General features: G+C 30.1%; 1 protein-coding gene across 1 annotated transcript; it reads right to left on the minus strand.

Annotated features, from left to right (window-relative positions):
- Nucleotides 1-135: 135 nt before the first annotated feature.
- On the minus strand, nucleotides 136-6,259 carry LOC118069104 (uncharacterized). Its single transcript, XM_035086983.1, has 3 exons — nucleotides 5,914-6,259; nucleotides 3,654-3,731; nucleotides 136-1,265 (listed from the first exon to the last, which is right to left on the minus strand). Exons 1-3 carry the CDS (start codon nucleotides 6,082-6,084, stop codon nucleotides 360-362), a joined length of 1,155 nt encoding a protein of 384 aa, XP_034942874.1. The 5' UTR covers nucleotides 6,085-6,259; the 3' UTR covers nucleotides 136-359.
- Nucleotides 6,260-21,552: the final 15,293 nt, after the last annotated feature.

Consider the following 21,552-nt stretch of genomic DNA (forward strand, 5'->3'; position numbering starts at 1 on the left):
TTTTATTTATATAATTATTTATAATAGATTATTTAATTATCAATTATACATACATTTTATATACAATAGTTTTTTCATTTAACTATTTACAAATAAATACATGAGTTTTTATCAATTGTTAATAGTCATCTGGATTTTATATGTTATACATAATAATAAAATAATATTCTTATACAGTCTATTTTTCTCAAAGTTGAGCAAGTCATTAATAAGAAGACAATGTTCACAGGTGCTAGAACTTTACAATATATTATTGTAAATTATTTTGGAATCGTTTAACGTTAACTGTACACTATTTACAGTAAACTAAGGTTTTTTACCCAAGTTTTTTTTAAATATTATTATATTTAAAGAAAATTTTATACGTTTTCTTCATTGAATTCTTTACTTTTACTCCTCAAAACTAATTTCATGAGTATTACTATGAATATTACAATAAATGCACAAGCCGCGGCTGAGAGAATTGCCATAGGCTGTATATTTTCGAAGTTTTTTTTTATTTTCCACACATGGACTGAGGTAGGTCGAGTATCGATTTCAATAGGGAAACTTCCAGGGCCATCATTTGATGCAATTCTTACGAGGTATTTGGTACCAGGCAGTAACGAAATTTGTGCTGATCTTGTATCGACTACTTGATTGCCCATTAATCCACCAGTTTCAGGCTCCCAAGAGACAACATAAGATTCTCCTTCACCATCCGAAGCTTCGAGGAATTTGTTTTGTTTAAAAGAGTTCGATAGGTCTCCAGAATTAATGTCTTCACCTTCAGATCTCCTCTTGAAGAAAAATCTGCGGAAAACTTCTTCAGGAATTGGAGAATCTTGACTATCTCTCCATTCAACGAGAACTTTTTCTCCGTATTTTTCCAAATAAAACTGTCTAACTCTATCATTGAATTTTTTTTGCTCCAATTCTCTTTGCCTTTGAATTTGTATGTCGACGTCACGCCAAGAAAGTGTTGCCTCAACTAATGGGCCTTCTTTAAGAGATTCCAAAGTTGGAGTCCACTCCTCCCAGCTGAAGTGTTTTATGCCATCTTCAAGAACAGCCACGATCCATGTATCTGCTCTGAGAAGAGGTACACGAGTACCTGGGTAGTATCCATACTCCTTCCACACATTAGACGCTTTACGCAGTAAAATAGCAATGTCATGCTGTCCAATTTTTATTGGTCCTTTAGCTGGCGCTGGAAGACTTGACGGTAGATATTCCTCTTCCACTCTTGTCTTTCGGTACAGACAAGCTGTTTGACACGCTGGACACTGTGAACATGAAATAGAAAATTCTAAGTCAGCATGAGATGTTTTAACTTTGAAAAAAAAACTTGAGCAACAAATAAAATACTTGAACATGATTGCTATTATCATTATAAAGTTAAAATGAATTTTTATTATTTATTTTAATCAACTACTATTCAAATAAAATATTTTCATTTATTATTTTCAATAATAAAAATTTTTCTTTTGTTAAATTTTACCAAAAGGAAAACAATAAACTTTTAATTCAAAAGTCCATTGTTTAGAAATTATTTGATGCAAGGTTTTGTTAAATTGTTTTTTTTGTTTGTTGAGAAATAGTTTTTTTTTGTTTAAAAATATATGAATCTATCAAGCACAAAAATCTGTCACATTGTAAGACAAAGCGTGATAGACAGAAAAAAATTACAAGCATAACTAAAATAAAAGCAATCTGAAAAGAATAAGCGAGGGACAAAGAGAAAGAGAAAAAAAAACTTTAGGTCTTGATTGCTGAGAGCGATAGATGGAATAATGGTGGTTCCAGGCTATTTTAACTAATTAACGACCTTCTAAATCTTTGACCCAACATATTTGATGCATCGTAATATATATCTATATATATTTAGGTCATAAAAAACAATAAAGAGTCTTGTGTATTCAAATAAAAGTCATGTGTGTTTCATAATATTTCATGGATAAAACTGTGAAAAACTGGAATTCTGTTTTTTTTTTGTCTCGTATTCTCAAGTGAAACTCTCAAGATCTTGACAAGATCTTGGTGCAGTAGTAGTCATAATGCGGTGGTGAACCATTTAGTGTTCACAGCATTCTATGGGTAAAAGATTTAGATCTGAAAGTGGCGGGAATAGGCCGTGGAGAAGAAAAAAAAACTAAGAAATAAAATTGGTTTCGGGTCCTCGGAGGTTGGATTCATTCTTCCGTGAAAATCAGCAGGTAGTGAGGGACTCTGGGGGCTTTTCACTGTCGATATGAGAGCAAGTAGTAGGCACTATTCTTTCTCTTCTTTACATATTCAAGTTGAGAAAAAGAATTTGAGGTAACAAAAGTTAAAGATCTGGCGTATTTGACAAAATAGATTGGTCCATGGGTACTAAATGTCCTGAACGATACAATTTTTGCAGTTTCAAAGGATCGATTTTCTCGCTTCACTTGACGATTTTAAAATTTTCAACGGATAATCTAATAGGAAATGACGTAAAAGGTCGCTCTAACTTCCGTAGGGTTTTAGAGATAATTTATGTTTTTTTCTTCTTTTCTATTATTTCATTTTTTTTCACGGAGAGAAGATAATTATAGATGGTAACTAAGTATTGAATAAGAGTTGAAATTATATAAATGACTTCTTGGAAACTGAAAAATTTCTTCTTACTTTTATCATTACAGTGACCAGAAAATTTTACAGAAACTGATTTATATTAAGAGAGTCTTTTTCCTGATTATAGGACAATAGTGGAAAAATAGGCTCAAGGTAAAGAAGTCACATTTTGTGTAATATAAAATTAAACGCTGAATCATTAATTTATTATCTGTGAAATAATAAAACTTTTTGTTAATTTTTTTCAACTTTGCTCTTTATTAGTCACGGAATTTGACAGAAAATTTTTTAATGATTTGGTAATAAATACTTTTATTATTACTTTACTTTTATTATACTTTTATTATTTTCAATAATATTCCTCATGTTTTATTCAATAATTATTATGAATTCTGATTTCAGGATTATTTGTGTATGATGCAATTGACAATATTATTCTAAACGTGGATTTTTGAATTGATATTCTTAATTCTTGAAAAAGTATGAACTATTAATCAATTTTTATTTTGAAAAAATCGATGCCCAACTTGAAAAAAAAATTGACAATTTATTCAAACTATGTATCTACACTTGAATACTAGTATGCCATTTTTAATACATAAATCGTGAAAGGATTTTAAAAATAAAATTTGACGAAATAATAATCAGAAAATAAGGTAATTGGGCTAATAATAATTTATGTGTTGAAAATTGATTTTACAATTATCGTATTATAGCTGGAGGGTTTGAATGAGGACATGTATTTCATTAGTCCGACAAATAACTGACATATAATTGTAACTAAAGTGATTGATAATAAGTCGAGGGGTTAGTTGTAACTATAAATTAAGTAAGAAGGGGGGAGCAAAATTTATCGAATTTATTAAAAGATAAAATAATTCAAAGGACTCTTGGGTAGATCTACTAACGAGATACAACGAGACATATAAAACTCGCAGGCAAATGAGTCGCATCTCTCAAAACAAACATGGCCATAACTCGTACTTTATTTCTTTCTCTCTCTCTTATTTTTCCCTCGCGGGAATGAAAAAATAATAAAAGCTTGTAAAATAAAAAAGAAATGGAAATATACTCACACGAAGATATTCGTCTCCTTCGCAAATGAATTTCGTGGCCTCCCACTGTGTCTCGAGGGATTCGCAGTTTTGCCAGCACTGTAAGCACAGGAAGAAAGGTTAAGAGATTTTTAAAAAGAATAAAAAAAATAAGGAATAAAGAAAAACAGCAAGTATACTCTACTGGCGGTGGGAATGAGCCGATGAGAGTAGAGAGAGGGCAAGGGGCTCATAAAAAATCGTAGGAGAAGAATGAGTGGAAGGCGAATAAAAACCATCAAGCCGTCTGTTGAATCGAGCGATTTAACCAGGGTCGATGCGTGGTCCACAAGAGTGGAGTAGCATAGAGAGAAGATCCCTTATAGGCCTTATAGCGGCAAGAGGGTTTGGGGACTTGGAATTAGCTCCAACCTGTTCCAGACATATATACCAGGCCACACTCTCGTCGTTGTCTTCGTATTTATTGGGATAATCGCGCGCGCTCCGACTATTCACATTTTTCTTCTTTTATTCTTGAGTTTCTTCTTCATCTTCTTGCGCTTCTTGGCCTTCTTCGTTTTCTTTTGCTTTCTATTCTTTACCTTAATTGTGACCGCCGCTGTCTGCGTTCTTCGTAGAAAATCCGCCGGCTACTCTGCTTGGACCACTAATGATGTTTCTCAAAACGAATCAACTCCATATATATATATATATATTTATACCTATATACCTTGGTCCAGGTTATTCTCATTGCTTCAGCTATGAACAATGCCATAAACCTTTAAATTTTTTAACCAAACTAATCTCATAATCCTTCACGTGGTTTCAGCTTTAGATCTCCAATAATTATTCCACATCAAAAAATGACTTTTATCAACTTTTGAAGAATTTGTATTCTAATCATTTATAACATTCTTCTTTTGTCAATTCTTTGAAGAATAAGTTTCTTTTTTTTTTTTTTTGAAATCAAAGTCAATAAATCCTTCGTTTGTGTATTCGTTTTATCGTGAATTGTTGAAAAAAGGTTTCCGTTAGTTTTTCTGATTGAGACGCGTGAACAATTTCCATCAGACAGACACGTATGGGCGTAGAATTTTTTCGAGCGTACTGATTTATTTACTGTTTGTTTGGCACCCCATGAGGATAAATTTAGAGAAGACAAACTGCATCGTGAGTCGATTAATTTTTTTTTCCTAATCTTACATGACAATCGAGAGAATTGAATTGTTAATAAAGTTGGATTGAAGACCGACTTGTTGGTCATTTAAATATATTCTTTAGGTGCGAGGGATTTTGTTATTTTTATTTTACATTTAATCGTTCCGTCAGTAGGTGTACGCCCTATAAAAATGGTTATTCTAATAGGAAGAAGGGTCGTTTGATGAAACGTCGCGAAGTAGACATACATGGTCTCTCTGAGGCATAAATTTGAATTGATAATGTTGTATATAAAGTGTATAAGTCATCATTCTTATTTTTTTCTTTTCATTTACTTTTTGGTACTTTATTCTTTTTCTTTTATTTTTATCGTTTATGTGTGAGTAGAGCACCAGGCTTTTCGTGCAATCGATTCCCCTGAAATTAATGGACACCCCCATATGTACGTGGTAAATGAGCAATGGCCTTTGGACCTTTGGAAAGGGAGACCTCCCCTTGTGCAATATCCAACGTGCGTGAGATAATCGTGATTCCACATCTGGCTCTCCCTCAATTCGTTCAAATTTACCCCCTAACGTATCACGTGTTCCAGACCACCTTGATGGTTTTTAATAAAAATATTCAATATAAGGGTTAAATATGTTAATAAAAAATCAGGATATATTTATAGTGTTCAGGTGCAGAATCAGGTGAGAGAAACTCAAGAAAACGGATTACTTAATTATCACGGTCTTCTACATAACTCTATTACATAACTACTTCATTGAGCCAACAAATAAACATCTATTGATATGATCTCTAAAGGAAATAATTATTGCTAAATAATTTTTGTTTGAATATAAATGATTCGTTATTAATTGTGACGATGAAGAAATGAAAGAAAATTTAATAAAGTTTTTTTTTTCTGCGAGGCAATTTCATAATGAATGATTTGTCTAATAACACTAAGTTCTTTTAATTAAAATGTATTGGTAAAGACATGTTTGATATATTGTCGATTAGCTTTTAATGTATGTCGTTTCAGTAGAATTCTATGTTGTAATCCGTTTTATATTACTCGAGGCATTATGAGATTTAGATGTCAAGATAATAGAGAGGAAAGTGAAATTAAAGTGAGTAATGACTGATAATAAATAATACACACCTCACTGCAAACTGATTCCCCTCTATTGTAATACCAATCACAGGTACCGTCTGCACTGTGTTTCTTAAGACATTGGATTCTGCACTGAGCAATTCTAATGAGAGGTCCAAGATCAAAAGCTGCAGCAATTCTCATACATGACACAAGAAAAACAAACCACAATAAACGCATTTTGATTTTTTTTTAATTCCACTTATTTTCAATTTTTATGTATATTCACTACACTTTAATGTTGATTATTACAAACCAATGTAACACTTAATTAAAAAAAAAAATTTTATGTTAATAACAATCAGTTGATATGTTAAAGACACCGTGAATAAGAGACTAGAGTTCAGCCCTCGAAAATTTGAGATCAACTGTGACCTTAGTTGTACACGGTCTTTCTTATATATACCACCTCCCTACTCCCAAATTTCGGAGCACTCTCCCCACTAGGTAGACACACACAGCCCGCAGTAACAGACCAAGAGAGAGCATCATCCCTTGTAATTACCTATGGGTTGCTTGACGTCCCTTGGCATATGGCATGGGCCTTCGGGCCACCGCCTTATTTCGCACAAATTGTTTTTCCCGTCGCGAAAAGATGAGTGAGAGGGTGAAGTAAAAAAAGTCAAGAGGATATTCATTTTGTGCCGCTTGCCAACGGTTATAACTAGAAAAAATTAACGCTCTTATATTTTAGCTCATATACCTAGAAAAATAGAATTTTGTTTTTTTGCTTACGTTATTCAAACTGTGTTATACTTTTTTACATTTCAGCTATTTTTATGATACACGAAAAATTGAAACAACTATTTCACATACCTTCCTACACACATCTAATGTAAAACTAAAAAAATTCCATTTACCTAGACAAACAACGAATTCATGAATTTTCTTTTCATTCATTTATTTTTCTAATTAATATGTTAATGAATAAAAAAATTAGTTCCATTAAAATGTACTATTCTGAGAGTTTTTTCTTACATGTAAAAAGAATTTTTTTATTCTTCATGAATTTGATTAATTAAAAAAAATTTTATTTATTAATAGAAAATTTTTTTAAGAATAAATAAGGGTTGAAGATCTTGTTTAGTGTAGTTAATGACTCAAAGAAATGTTTTAAACAAACAATTTTAATGGTTGAGTAATTAAAAATATTTTCTCTTCCCTTGAATGATTATTCTCACTCGAAAACGAATAAGAATAGATATATCACATCTGGTTATCGTAGGTCGTAAAGAAAAACGCTTTTAGAGTGGCATATCATTTTTATCAAGTTTAGAAGCAATTTCGGAAAATGGTAATGGGTTTTAGAGTCTTTTTTATGCATGTACGTCGTTTCAAAAATATTTATTAAGGGTTGTGACACTTAATATAAATTTACAAACAAACTCATAATTTTTAAATAATTACATTTATTCACTGATATATCAAGAAAAAAACTTCAATGATTTTTTTGAGTTTCATAATCAAAACGAAGAAAAAAGTATCAGTGCTCATGGACCAAAGCTTCTCTTTTATCCCATCATTCGTACAAGTAATATATTTGATTTTTCAATTCAATAGACAGGTATACATCCGGACAGTACTTAACAGTTCTCTCTACTGTTCTCGCCGCGCTCCTATAACAAATGTTGAGACGTATCCGGGGTAGGAGTGACACATTTGTGTGGAGAAAAAACATCCTGGATTAAGCTTTATTAATTCTTCCATTGAAAAAAATAGTTTATTGTAAATATATCTATACAAATAACGATATAAAAGACGTTAGCACAAAACATTAACATCTAGATGCACATCACGTATGACGAAATATCGAAAGTCTTTTATTGTTGAATATTTAATATTGGGATCAACTTTTTCCATTTATTATAATCTCGTTTTTAGCATTATAAGATGATTAATTGACACCTTTTGAATTTTTATTGATGGAAGGATTTATTTAACATCAATAAATTTAGTTTTCATATGTAATCGTTAATTTTGCGGATTATAGAACAATAAAAAGATTTTTCCCACGATAAACTTTACTGTATAAGATTCAACAAAGCTTTTTAATAATCAATACATTTTATTTATATTATATGGATTTGTTACTCTTTTAAATACATGTTGCCATTAGTAACATTTAAAAAAATGAATAGAAATTATTAGAAATGAATGATATTTTTAATAGTAATTTCAATTCGAATTTATTATAATTCATTGATACATTTGATTAATTTCTTATCGAATATTCATTTCTAGTTTAAACATCTACAAAATCACATGGGAGGGGAAGAGAAGGTAAAGTGGAATTCGGGGGCAAAGTGAAATGCTGGAAAAAATGTAATAATTTATTAATATAAGTTTAAAAACGCCTATTGCACTTTTTGTTTATTTATTTTTCAATTTATTGATGCATTAAAAATTATTAACATTTGTTAATGTATTAATAAATTTGTTGATTAATGTTTTTCCTTGGTGTATCATTTCACCCCACCTTCCCCTACATTATTCCTTCGAAAAACTATAATAATAAAAATAATGGGCATTTAAAAAAAAATTACATGATATTCAAGAAGAATAATTCTCTTTCTCGTAGCACAAGGGTATGAGGATTTGTTTAAAATTAAAAAAAAGCACCGGTGTCGCGTATCAACTAGACAATATCTGAATGTTCAAGTAAAACGCCCACAAACTTATATGTAGCGAGAAATAATAAGCCCGAAGGAGTGGCCTGAGTCCTGGAGGATAATGAAGAGGAGAATAATAAGAAGACACGAGAGGAAGACATTGAGAAAAGAACCAAACAGGAAGTCTCTTCGTTTACTTCCCACTTTTTTCCTCATCTTCTTCTTGTAAATCTCGAGCAACTCCCGCCCTTAAAAAACCAGCTTAGCCCTTAGTCTGTTTGCTTTACAAAGGACAGGATGTGTACAAATCAGGGTATATATTTGCTCGCTAGATGATTGTAGGGTGAAATATACGCGAGACTAAACGGTCTCTTCCAAACTCTGAGGGCCCACGAACTGAATATAGAAAAACTTGGTGGCCAGTGTAAGGCGTATACCACATATGAAAATATGTAGAAGATGCATTCAGCCATATATAGTTGGTAATGTTTAGGGTAGCGCTCATGCAGAGTTTTCAATGTAGTTAGTGAGCTGACGTTTTATTATACTTATGTCTAGCTCAAACTACCCTTACACCTGGACTAGACGTTTATTGTCATAGTATGGTTTCGGCATCCAGTCAGAACGAAATGTGTAGAACGATTTTTCATATCTATGACGCCATCTTTGGTCTCTATTTTCTAGGATTCTATTTGACCCGACTAATGTCTCTTACTGTGTCACTTTTATATATAATGATATGTTTTCTTACTACTTTTTGACTCTATTTCTCACCAAGTCCCATTCTTGATCTTTTTGAGTGTGAGAAAAGTGTATCAATGAAAGAAATGAAAAATAGTCCACCAAATAAATAATAAATAAGAAATAACTTTAAATAGTTGAGGTTGATTTCTTTATTTTTTTAAATATTACCAGAATATTTATATTGTACTTTTATCATTTTTACACTATAATTATTTTAATTTTTTTTCAGGAAAAAACTCATGTTCCATCTAAAGCGATTATTCCATTAAAAAAATTTCTATTAAAATTTAATGTTTAATTCACGCTTTAAGTGTCTTTTTTACGGATTAAAAAGGAAGATTAGTTAAAAAATAGACTGTTATACTCGCTACTGATGATTTCCTGTGATTTCTCATTGATGGAAGATTTCAAGAAAAATAAAAAAAACATAGAAGGATGTATAATGTCCGCAGAGTATTATTTCCTGCTATTTGTGGGCTCCAGATTTTCCGCTTTGTAGGTGTCCGGGGGAAATGCTTCGTTCTATTTCTGTTAATCTTTTTCGTTGCTTGGCAAGAGGTGAAAATGAAATCTAGTCTTGGTATGTTTTTGTACGATCTATAATCTTACTTTCACGTTGTTAGAGATTATCCCTTATTTTTCATTTTCCCATTAGCGCATATGATATCAGATCCATTTTTGTATAATGATACAAAAGGAAACACTCATAAGTATATGTATTTGAACATTCATACATATCTTTGCTGTTTATCATGAAACTGTTTGCTGAGGGGATTAGGCGATGTGCTTGCAGATGCTGCTTTGATATGAGTTATCAGATAAATGGTCTAATAAATGGTTAGATAACTGTGTTAGCAAAATTAACTAAAAAAGTTAGACTTGAGTAAACTTTTTTTTTCATTAAAAGAAAAAGATATTTATGATTGTTTGGGGGGTTTGTTTTCTTTTGGAGTTTTTCTAATTTATTGAATTCCAAATTATGTCCAAGGGAGATAATCAAACACGGCTTATGATACAAAAGTAGGAACATAAATAAATTTTCTTTTTAAGTTTTTTTAAATTTTTATTAATTAGGAAAACAAGTTTTTTCTTTTTTAATTTACTGCTACTTTTTAATGATAATTTATTGTCTTTTTAATTTTTAGTACGATAAAAGAAAATAAATGATAATTAAAATATTTTTATTCTTAAGCATAAATACATGAAATTACTAAAATATTTTTTATTGATAGATTGAAAATATTTTTTTATTTACTATAAATTGTGATATTTTAATGTATAAAGAATTTTTTTGAACATTAAGAATTCTAGAGATATTCTGAGAGTTTTATTTTTTCTCAGAATGAACGGATATGGATGAGCCAGGACGAATTTTAAAGCTTGTTTTTCCTACTTTAAAAAACGTCACGTCAAAAATTTTTCTAACTCTTACAATTCAACAATAAATTGACGAGAACAGTTGCTGACAAAATGTCTTATTCTTGATGAAATTTAAACTTGTTAGAGAAGTTTCTGCTAGCTTTGAAAATTTTTTTCACACAAATCAAGTGAATAACATAAAAGCTTTGTTTTTTTTTCTAATTTTTCTGTAAGTATTCTGTACTAATTAACAAAAGTTTTGAAACATTTCATTTTTTACTTTTATTGTGTGTCTTTCTCAATGTCACCTTAGTGCTTAAATCCTTGTTTTCTTTTTTAGCTTGTTAAATCATTCTTGCCATTGGTAATAAACTTCATCAAAAGTTCTTAACATTTATTAGAAGAAAAGAATTTTTGTAAAAATAAGGTGATGGTTATAAGGATTATACTTTTCATCGTTAAGCGAGCTAGAAAATGAGATGTGGCTCGATATAGTATCTGAGAATTCCAGAATAAAGATTAGTGTCGCAAAAGCAACCCTAGATTATCCGGAGAGAAAGATCGCACCTTCACTTCTAGCGACCAAGTGTGAAAGAAATAAAGCGAGCGAGAAAAGTGAAAAATTTTAAAATCTCTGGGCGGTGTAACAAAGCAGAAAATTTCAATCTTAGGTTCATTGGTGAACGTTCCTTTTGGTGTCGAAACCCCGCGGGATTTTCTTTTCACATTCAGTTTTCGCGTCAAATACATTGGAGACAAATTTTCATTGTGCCATGGGCAAGTCTTTTGATGGGGTGACATTAAGGATCTTTGAGAAAGAAATGATAGAAACTTTCTAAGCGATTCTCTTCGGGTTTGTATAGGGGACAGGTGGTAACTAGACACGGCGAGAGGCTGTTTATTCTTCAAAACTGTCATTGTGACCTACTGGTTGTGATCTTCTTTATAGTTAGTGTACACACTACAATGAATTTTTGACAAATTTACGAAAAAGCCCGTATTTATGAGCCAAGTTTATCGAGACCGCCACGTCGTTGGGAGAGTGTTCCTATGAGAGTTATTGGGTTTTACGGAGCAGTGGTTGGACCGCGGGATCAATTAGGATTTGTGCCAGATCAGCACCCGATTAGCACGACTCCACCATGTGCACTATAACTATTCGTATAAATCACTGAAAAAATATGTTTTGAATATTTTTTTCAAGTTTAATCGCTGTAGTGAAGCTGATATCTTTTCTCGTATATCATACTGGTTATGTTCCAGTTAGACAAATCTTTCTCAATCCTACATTTCTCTAAGTATCTTTCTTTATTGGAATTGAGAGGAGTAATAGGTTGATTGTATGAAATTTATTTTATGTTGTAATTTTTTAACGCTATGAAGATTAATGGAATCTCTTAATATATATGCACTGCAACAAAAGTTTTTCACTTTTTTCGAGGTTACGTTTAGTTGAATATAGTGTGACAAATGAGATTCTATTCATATTTTTATTCGAGTAATTCATTATGAAGTATTTAAGAAGGCTTTTAGTTTCATATTAAAGCAAAAAAGAGCAGTATGCTTGAAATAAATATTAAGAACTTTTTATTGTATTAAATGAGATCCTGCGGATGGAATGTTATGGATTATTGAAAAATACAGTAATTCTATGACTCAAAAATCTTATTGTCAAGTGAAAAATATGAATACTTGAAATATAAAAAAAGTAGTTATAAAAGTAAAAACCCTCATTATTAAATTGTCATCTGTTCTAAAGAAATATCAGCTGTTAATTGTCATCTATTAATTAAATCATTTTACGACTATATGTTTTATGATCCATTCGAATTCCCTCCAATAATAAATGACTTGTTGATGTCTCCACTACCTTCAGAGGAATATAACAGGTCACGATCGATTTAGAATTTTCATTCAACTTTTTAAAAAAACTGATAAGATAATTCTTAAACCAAACCAGGATAAATTATTCATAAAATTTCTTTAATCTTTTATTAATCTGAAAATCTCTTTAAGATTTTTCCTAATTACTCATGTTAATTATATATTTATCTTACATTTTTTCGAAAAAAAAGACTATGAAATATTCTTACTTGTCAAAGTGAGTATTTTGGGTCATAATGAATAATATTTTAGTGCTTCTATTGAAAGTATAATATAAATCTTTCATTTTATTGACAGATATTAACATCAGTCACAGATACTTTAATTGTTTGATGGTCTCGATATCTAAAAAAATTTACTTTTTACATCAAAAAATCCACATAAATGTATCTACACATTCTAATTCAAATTTATTGAAAAAGTTTTTGCCGTAAAATTGCGTCCAATGAAGGAGAAAATATTTTTTTGTATACATCCATTCCCATCTATCGAATTCATCCTCTTTCATTAAGCAAGAACTGAGTATCCCTGTCATGAAAACTTTCCCCCAATAACATGAAAAATTTTTTTAGTACGATAGTATTCTTGAAATATTTCTCTGGTTGGTAAAAAAAAATTTTTTTTTGCAACACATTTTTCCGTAGTAAAGTAAAGTGGTTTTTTCAAGTCATAAATCAATATTTCTCCACGTACAGTTATACGAGATACTATAGTATTTTTTTTTTTAATTTTATAACTGGTTTATTTTTTCTGTTTTCAGTTTGAAACGCAATCTCTATTGGTCACAGTTTTCGTCATCGAGCTTTACGACGGAAGCTATTGACTTGGTATATTTTTCCAAAGTCAGGAGTTAAAATTATGGGCGTGCAACCTCGTATATATAATTTAGTGATGCAATTGAGATGCGGTCAAGGCAAAAATGGTGAGTCTTTTGGAGTTTGGGTACTTGTTCATTTTTTCTTGGCTTTATATCTATATATATTGGTTATTCATTCGTCTTGGCCAGTTTCTCTTGTTCTTAGTACTGACTTCATGGTGCGTGCGGTCGCCAGGAAGTTGCGGCGATCCTTTTTGCATGGTTGTATTCTTCCGATGACTTCAAGTCACCGCGTGCAGTCCTTAGGCTGCTGGCAGTAAATCAAAATATCCTCTGTGTGGCTTTGACTAATTTTTGTTCAGTGGTAGGACTCCCCTCGGCACTTCAATTCCTTAATTTTAGAAGTTCTTTGGCTTGTAACAAACATCAATAGTGGTTTCGTATTTTTATTTACTGCAGTAGTAACATTATCTTCATGTTACACTGTATAATATTTTTTACCTTTTGTTCAACCACTTTCTCTTAGTTTTTACGATTGGAAAAGAATTTTGAAAATTTTTTTGAACCCCCTGCAACATCAAAAACATCTTAAATTTTCTTCAACTGACATTTTTTAGAAGAAAGTTTTTATGCAGAGAAATTTGTTGGGAAAAAATTTCTGTAAAATTGATTTATCTTGTGACGCTTTTTTTGGAATTCGGAAAAGAACATGAAATCTCTGTGGAAATTAGCATGACTTACTACTTCAGTGTTAACTTTTTTCGAGGTTGAGATTTTTTTTCTTGTTATTAACATGTTCAAATTGTAATTAACAATTTTGTGTTAAATATATTTCTGAATAGATATATTTCTAAAATAAATCAATTTTACTTTTATAATAATTATTATTGTAGTAAAATTTTTAAATCAATTTAAAAGATTTTATTTAATAATTCAAATTTCAAGTGGAGAATTGATTTGTTAGTTTGATTTTAAAAAGGATTAAAACACTAATGTATTTTGCCAAATTTACATAACATTTGAATAAAAAATAAGCATAATTTTTTAAATTACTAGAATTTAAAATAAAACTACTATTTAAAAAGATTTCAATTCATCGAGACGTAAATAGAAAATGCTTTCTTCATATTTGGAAAATTAAAAAGTTCAATATTTTCTGAAAAACTCAATTGAATGCGCTCTTAAAAATTACAATAAAAGAGTGATTTTTTGCACGAACGTAAATAAGGTTGAACGTCTATATGATTGGTTGAAAATTCGATGCCCTTTATTATCTTTTGGTAAATTTGGAGGATTTTAGTTGAAGGGAAAAAATAAGGGAGAGAAAGGAATTACTGCAAACCGTGCAATTTCTCGCGGTCAAGACGTTGAGGTCAATAAATAACGGAGAGCAGTTGGTAATTTCTCTTTTCCCTTGTCCATAGAATTCCTAGAGACTTTCGCTCAACATCATGGACCCTGCTTAATGTGAACGCGTTAAAAAGTTTCGGTTTAAACGTCCTAAAATTGGCCAAGCCACCCGTCGATTATTATTTTTCATCTTACAGCTTTCATAATTCGCAAATAATAGCACCCGGAGGGCCAGACAGTGGGGGCGCCCTGATCCGCCACCATTTAGCATATTTTATAGAGAAAAAAGTCATGAAAAAAGTGAAAAAGATAAAAAGACAAGCGCGTGGACTTTTAAGCTTTATGTATAAAAGAATGTGATGTACAAAAAGAAAGAATGCACGCTCCAAGAATAAAAGAGAAAAGAGTCCGAAGACGAAAGGGGAGATGCGACCGCGGAATTGAAATTCAAATTAAAAATCTCGAATTATGAAATTATCTTCAAAAACCGCGTGGCTGAGACCACGTTCGGAGCAATTTACAGACAATTTTGTACAGGCCAACTTAACTTTTTAGTCGACTACTCCCTTCTATCACTCAGCTCTTTGCCGATGCTCTTTTTCTTTCATTTCCCCTCCCACTGTGTTCTGAGCTCACAAAAATAATGATGCGCCGTCGGCAACCATATGGTCACACTAACTACTTGCTCGCAAATGTAACAAGCCCAAGCTTTATTATAGATTATGGACCGTATAGTCAAAGTAGATGGATCTTCTTGATTAAACATATATCCTTTTTATTGTTGTCTGAAACTAATCTTCTTTATCTCCATACATATTCACCAGATCCATATGGACATGGTAGAGAGGTCATGATTTCATTCCGTTGTAAATTAGCGATATGTTGATCGAAAAAATCACTAATAGGTCAATTTTAAATTTAGATTGATTATCTTGGATTATTTATATGATGGGTTCAATAGACGAGAGTTCTTTCTATGCCAAGTGTAGGTTCGGAAAATATTTTATTTGAAATTTGGTGAAAGTATTTAGCTTTTAAAAGTATATCACCTTTATTAATCTCACTAGCAATTTCAGCGTTTTAAAGTCCTGTTTTAAAATTTATAATAATTATTTAATTATTCATTAATAAATTTATTTTTACCTATTGCAAATGTTTTATGCATAAAATAAAAAAATTTTAAACCTACAATAAAACAATATTATTTTCATAAAATTTTTCATTTCCTCAATTGCAAAATACCTGTAGCTTTTTTTTCGCAGCTGGAATCGCCACGGGTGATGCGTTAATGTGTTAAAATTCTGAGAAAGTATTTGATTTTTAAAAAAATAAGCTGCTACATTATTTTATACAATCTCTGTATTACTAATAAATCAATAGAAGTTAAGAGTTAATTATTTTTGATTGGCTAATTTGACCAAGTAAATGGAATTAAATTTATTCTGAGAAAACAAATTATTTTCGAAGATGAAACCAAGTTGAGAAAATACTCATTGTTAGCTCATTATATTCTCCACGCAACTGCCAATTAATTTTTAAAACAATAATTATTGAAAAAGAAATTCAAAGGATGAATGCATTTTAAGATGGAGGAATTTATTCTTGGATATGTTTTAAAGATTAATTATTCTGTTTCTAAATAAAACATGAGGGATGCCTGAAGGGTCCATGGTATTTTTAAAGTCTCAGTTTTGGTTCTTTAGATTTCACAGAAATAATATTGTTTTGTTCCATCTTTCACCTCGTCCGTATACCATATGTTGTATTGGATTAGATCTCGGAAAAGCGCTTTTCTTTAGCTCTACATTTGAAGTGAGGTCGCAGATGGTTGATGCTTGAGATTGTGTAGCCTTTAAAAATCTGTTTTGAACGTCATCAATGCGCACTAAAAATTCGGTATGGTCCCCAAGATATTTACCATCTGCTTAAATGCTTAAAGTCGTATCCATTCCATGAATCTTTAATTTATCGTTGCAGTAGTGTTGAAAGATTGTCACTGAAACAAGCAAAGTGGGCGAGATAAGAAACTTATTGCAAGGATGTAGAAACATGTGACAGAACATCGTGCCTTAAAATCATAAGTGTGTCATGGACCATTAAGTCAATTAACAGTCGGCAACATCTAAAAGAATACTGTCAAAAAGATCCACACGATTTTTTTAATGCTCCATCGACAAGATTTATAAGTGTAATATGTGTTACTGATTCAACATTATTACTACGTTTTACGGCTTAATTGAAACGTAATTGGTTATATCGAATAAACGTTATCAGTTTTGTTTCATAAATAATCATCTACGATTAAGGAGAAGTGATAATGCGTTTGACTTTACTTAAATTTCACTATGAGATACGTTATTATTTTTTGGCTATTTATCGTACTGGTTTGTCAAGAAAAAGTCATTTGAATAATTTTATATGATTGTTGTCAGGTTTTAGTTACTGACAGGGAGTCTCTTATGTAGATATCATATCACGTTTCGTAGCCGAGGGGATGTTTACGAAATAATTAATATTTCCGCTTGCATTAATACATTGAGACAGGAAATTTTCGTTTAAATTATTAAAGTGCACTTTGGAACGTTTATTAGAGCTTGAACAACAATTTATCTATTTGATATTTTAATACTCTCTCAAACATACTCTTATTTATATAAATAAAAATTCATTTTATACATCATTTTTTAGGATATTATAATATTTAATTTTATTACCGTAAAAAAAGAGTTAAAAATAATCATTATTTGGATCTTTTAAAAAATATATTCCTACAAAAAAAATATTTGACTACATGTGTGGCGTAAATTACTCCAGGTAACATGGTATCGGCAGATTATCATAATTTACAGAATTGAGTAAATTAACTTTTACAGTCAACAGTCTCTATTCACCAACTGTTCAGGGTTGAAAATTCTCTATGCAATGAAACCTGTATTTATAACTCACTATCTCTTCAGGTAATATTTATTACAAAACAATAGATGTTTATTTACACAATTAAGCGGTTCATTAACATTCAATAATTTCATTTATCCATTTTAAATTTAGTGATCTTCCAATAATTATAATGATAACATAACTTGAACCATTTTCTACAAATTGTAGTTAATAGAGGTATTGTAAAAAAAAATCGTTAAATATTCAAAAAGTTTACATCTTTTTTTTGGATCGTGCCTAATTGAATAAATTTAATTCTTTTTATTCTGAAATGTTTTTAAGGTTTAGATAATTTTATAACCGTTAATAAATAATGCATTCATCTGAAATGATGCCCAGTAATAAAAAGAGAACATTTCGATTTTTACTAAATACAAAGTTGCGTGAGCAAACCTTTCCGTTTCTATAATCGGCGAAGCATTTGGACAATGGCAAGCAGAAGAATTCAGATGCGCGTTAGTATTTCAACAATGTAGCATAATATTTCTTTTCAAGGAAATGTTTGAAAGGTAGATGAAAAAACCTTCGAGTCTGTATTATTTTTAAAAATTAAACCTTTTGTTCAATGATATAATAGGAGACAATTTTGATTATTTTTAAATGATCTATATATTTTGTAAAGTTATTCATAGCATACAATGGGAAATCATTTGGAAGTAGAATCATAAGTAATGTACAATTGAATAAAATTTGTATATTTCGAAACCAATATGTTTTGGACTGGTATAAAAAAAAAAGTCATGACAATTGTTATAATTATTGTAATTATACAGATTAAAGGGTTTTAACATTCAGAGAGTATTAAAGTACATTTTGAAATGAATGTTATTATTTATTATTTAAATAAATTTACATATTTATTTCAAAAAAACCTTTTTATTAAATTCTATATGATATTTTTCAAGTAACGATTAGTTTCCTTCACCACAACTGCTTATGGCTATTTTTGCAGTGAAAAAATTTTTGAAATTCCATCGACGTTGGATACTGAAGAACACGAAAATTCTTCTCAAGAAATTTTTTTTCAATTTCATGTTGTTAATGAATTTTCGTGTACACACCAAAGTTTTACAGACAGATAAAACATTATGTTGAGACAGTATTTTTTCTTCAAAAAATTTGAAATTATTTGAAAGTTTTGTCAATAAAAATGCTGATAATTTTCTCCAAAGTTTATCAAATATATTCTTCAGAAAATTTCTTCAGAAAATTTTCATGGAGTTTAACTTTTCTTTTAAAAACGACTAATGAACAAGTTCTGTGAATGTTTACTTTACAATTTGAAATTTTCTTTCAAAAAGTTAATTATTCCCAAGATGTTTACCTAAGGTTTTCATCATTTTGTAAAGTTATTTGACAAATTATTTTTTTTTAAACTCCTGTGCATTCTTTACTGGTTTTTGCAAAATCATCTGCAAAATGATCCGTACAACTAGCATCATTAGAAGGAGCATAGTTATAGATTTGTGTAGAAATATTTACAAAATCTCCAAAAGTGAATTATGCATAGTCACTTCATGAAAAAGAGGAATAAAAAATGAAATTGTTTGTCATCGTGAGTTCATTAGTTGTATGGTGAATAAGAAAAGTTTTTAGAAGGAAATCCCCTTTCTTCTTTTGGTCCACAACACAACAATTAGACACGTCTGGATATTGTATACTATATAATATAACCAGTTAACTAATGATTACTTTTACGTGCAATTACGTCTGTACAGTGGTAGTAGGTTCTATCGTTTGATGCATTTACCTGAGAAGATGATGGATGTTTTTTTTTCTTCGCTCGAAGAGTTATAATTTTGAAAGAAAAATTTTTCTACCGGAAAATTCAATTAGACCATAAATTAAACCATCAAAGAACCCGCTGTTGCGTATCTGTATACTTATAAAATTATAAAAAATAGAAACTGAACCGGCCAATATCAAAAGAAATTTAATTTCTTTAGTAAAAAAATGCATTTCTTCCATTCTAATTTACTCAAATGAATTAAAACTTTTTTGTTTTTCTTTCTAAACCACTGAAACTGACCATTTTTTACATCATACAATTAGCTGTTACATCACTAATATTCATAATTTTTTCTATATAGTTCAGTTGATTTTATACAGCAATTAAATAATGGGATTATGTATTTTTTTATTTCGAGTGTTATGAATATTTTACTTTTATATTTTGGTTATTTCAGTAAAAACTTCATGATGACTATTATTAATATTTTATCATTATAAAAAAAACTATCACATTATTATTTTCATTTTCATGTATTATTTAAATGTCAGGAAAAAATTAAATTGTGTATTCTGAAACCGAAAGAAGAGACTTTTAACATTATAGTAAATGCGCCCTTAACCGTATTATATAACAGTTGACCACCGTAGCAGAAAATGATCAATTATTCTATTGTTATAAATAAAGTAACAAAAGATTAAACCAAAAGAAATTTCAAATGGTAATTGATCCATGAATTCAACAGTATTTTTTTAATGCAAAAGAAGGTACAAAGGGGTTAAAAAGGCAAAAAATTAGTAGGAAACGAGTTCAAGATCCTGTTAGACATTTGGATTGAAGTAGTAGGGTATCAACCCTTGAGTTATTGTTCAGTATTAGAAAGCATACGTGTACACGTGTGTCAACATTCGAAACTGTTATAAGTCCTTTATGATTAAAAAAATTCAAAGCATCAAATCTCTCAGCTCCGACCCGATTCGAAAGTTTAAAATCTGAAGAATAGGATGAAGAATTTGAATTGTGCATGATCGAGCCTACCTAGATTTGCTGCCTTGTTGGATCTTATAGTTGAGGTCTGGCTGCAGGTAAAACTGACCCTTGAAAAGAATGATGAAGAGGAGAAATGAAAAAAGGAAGATGGCGATACAAAAAATAGAGAAAAGTAGTTTTTTCTTGAAGTTTAGGCCATATGAGCCTGAGGCCTACATATATTTCTGTAAGAAAACATGCGTCCATCGTATGGGACGTCTACAAGAGCAGCTTATTCCTGTATATTTTTTCGTCTTTGTCAAAAGATAAATCTTATAGGCATCGCGTTTCATGTATTTGTAGATCGTCAGGACATAGATGAGAATAAAATTTGGAATTCTAAGTAAAAATTCTAGCTATCATGGCATCATCTCGTACATGAGCTGCTGATGGTCTTCATCCATGTGATTAGAAGATGAACCTTTAGCTTCCTGTGAGTGACGGGAAGATTGAGTAGACATATACAGAACGTTTCAGAGATTCATAAATTATATGTTATTAATTTATTAAATTACTCGTGATTTCCATTAAAGCATAAATGAGCTTGAAATCATGAATTTTGGAGTAATTTTTCGAACAGATGCTATAGAAATAATTATCATGTTTTTGATTATTTGAACATAAAAAAATGAATTAAAATTCATTTCAACAAAATTTTGAATATTTTAACATAATAATACATTTTTATTCTCAATTTGAGCATTACTCAACTCATTTCCTCGAATCTCAAGATTTTTTAATAAATTTATTCCCCCTTTTTTATCAATACTTTTAACAATAAATTTATTTTTGAAAATTCATCATTTTTTATATACATCTGATATCTTTTATAATTTTATCGAAAACTTAATTAATTTCACATCATCCATAACTTTTTCTCATTTATAGAATTACTAGAGTTTGATTTAACTTTTATGAGATCCTCTGAGATAACATTTTTCATAGTTTTTACGTTAAGATAAAACTTATTTTTTATCGTTTTAATATTTCTTATCTAAATAATAAGAGTTTGCTATCATAATAAATAAATAAATAAAAAAAAAAGAAAAACAATTTCAACAAATTCCTTTGTTATAGTTATTTTTTTTTTCTCACCATGCAATTGAATTTTTCTTTAGTTACATAAAACACTATCTATGCTTTAAACATAATATTTACTTGAAAATAGTTTTTATCCAATGTACACACAA

Source organism: Chelonus insularis, unplaced genomic scaffold (assembly GCF_013357705.1).
Source record: "Chelonus insularis isolate UGA/USDA-ARS -01 unplaced genomic scaffold, ASM1335770v1 contig_405_pilon, whole genome shotgun sequence".
In the NCBI taxonomy this organism is placed as follows: domain Eukaryota; kingdom Metazoa; phylum Arthropoda; class Insecta; order Hymenoptera; family Braconidae; genus Chelonus; species Chelonus insularis.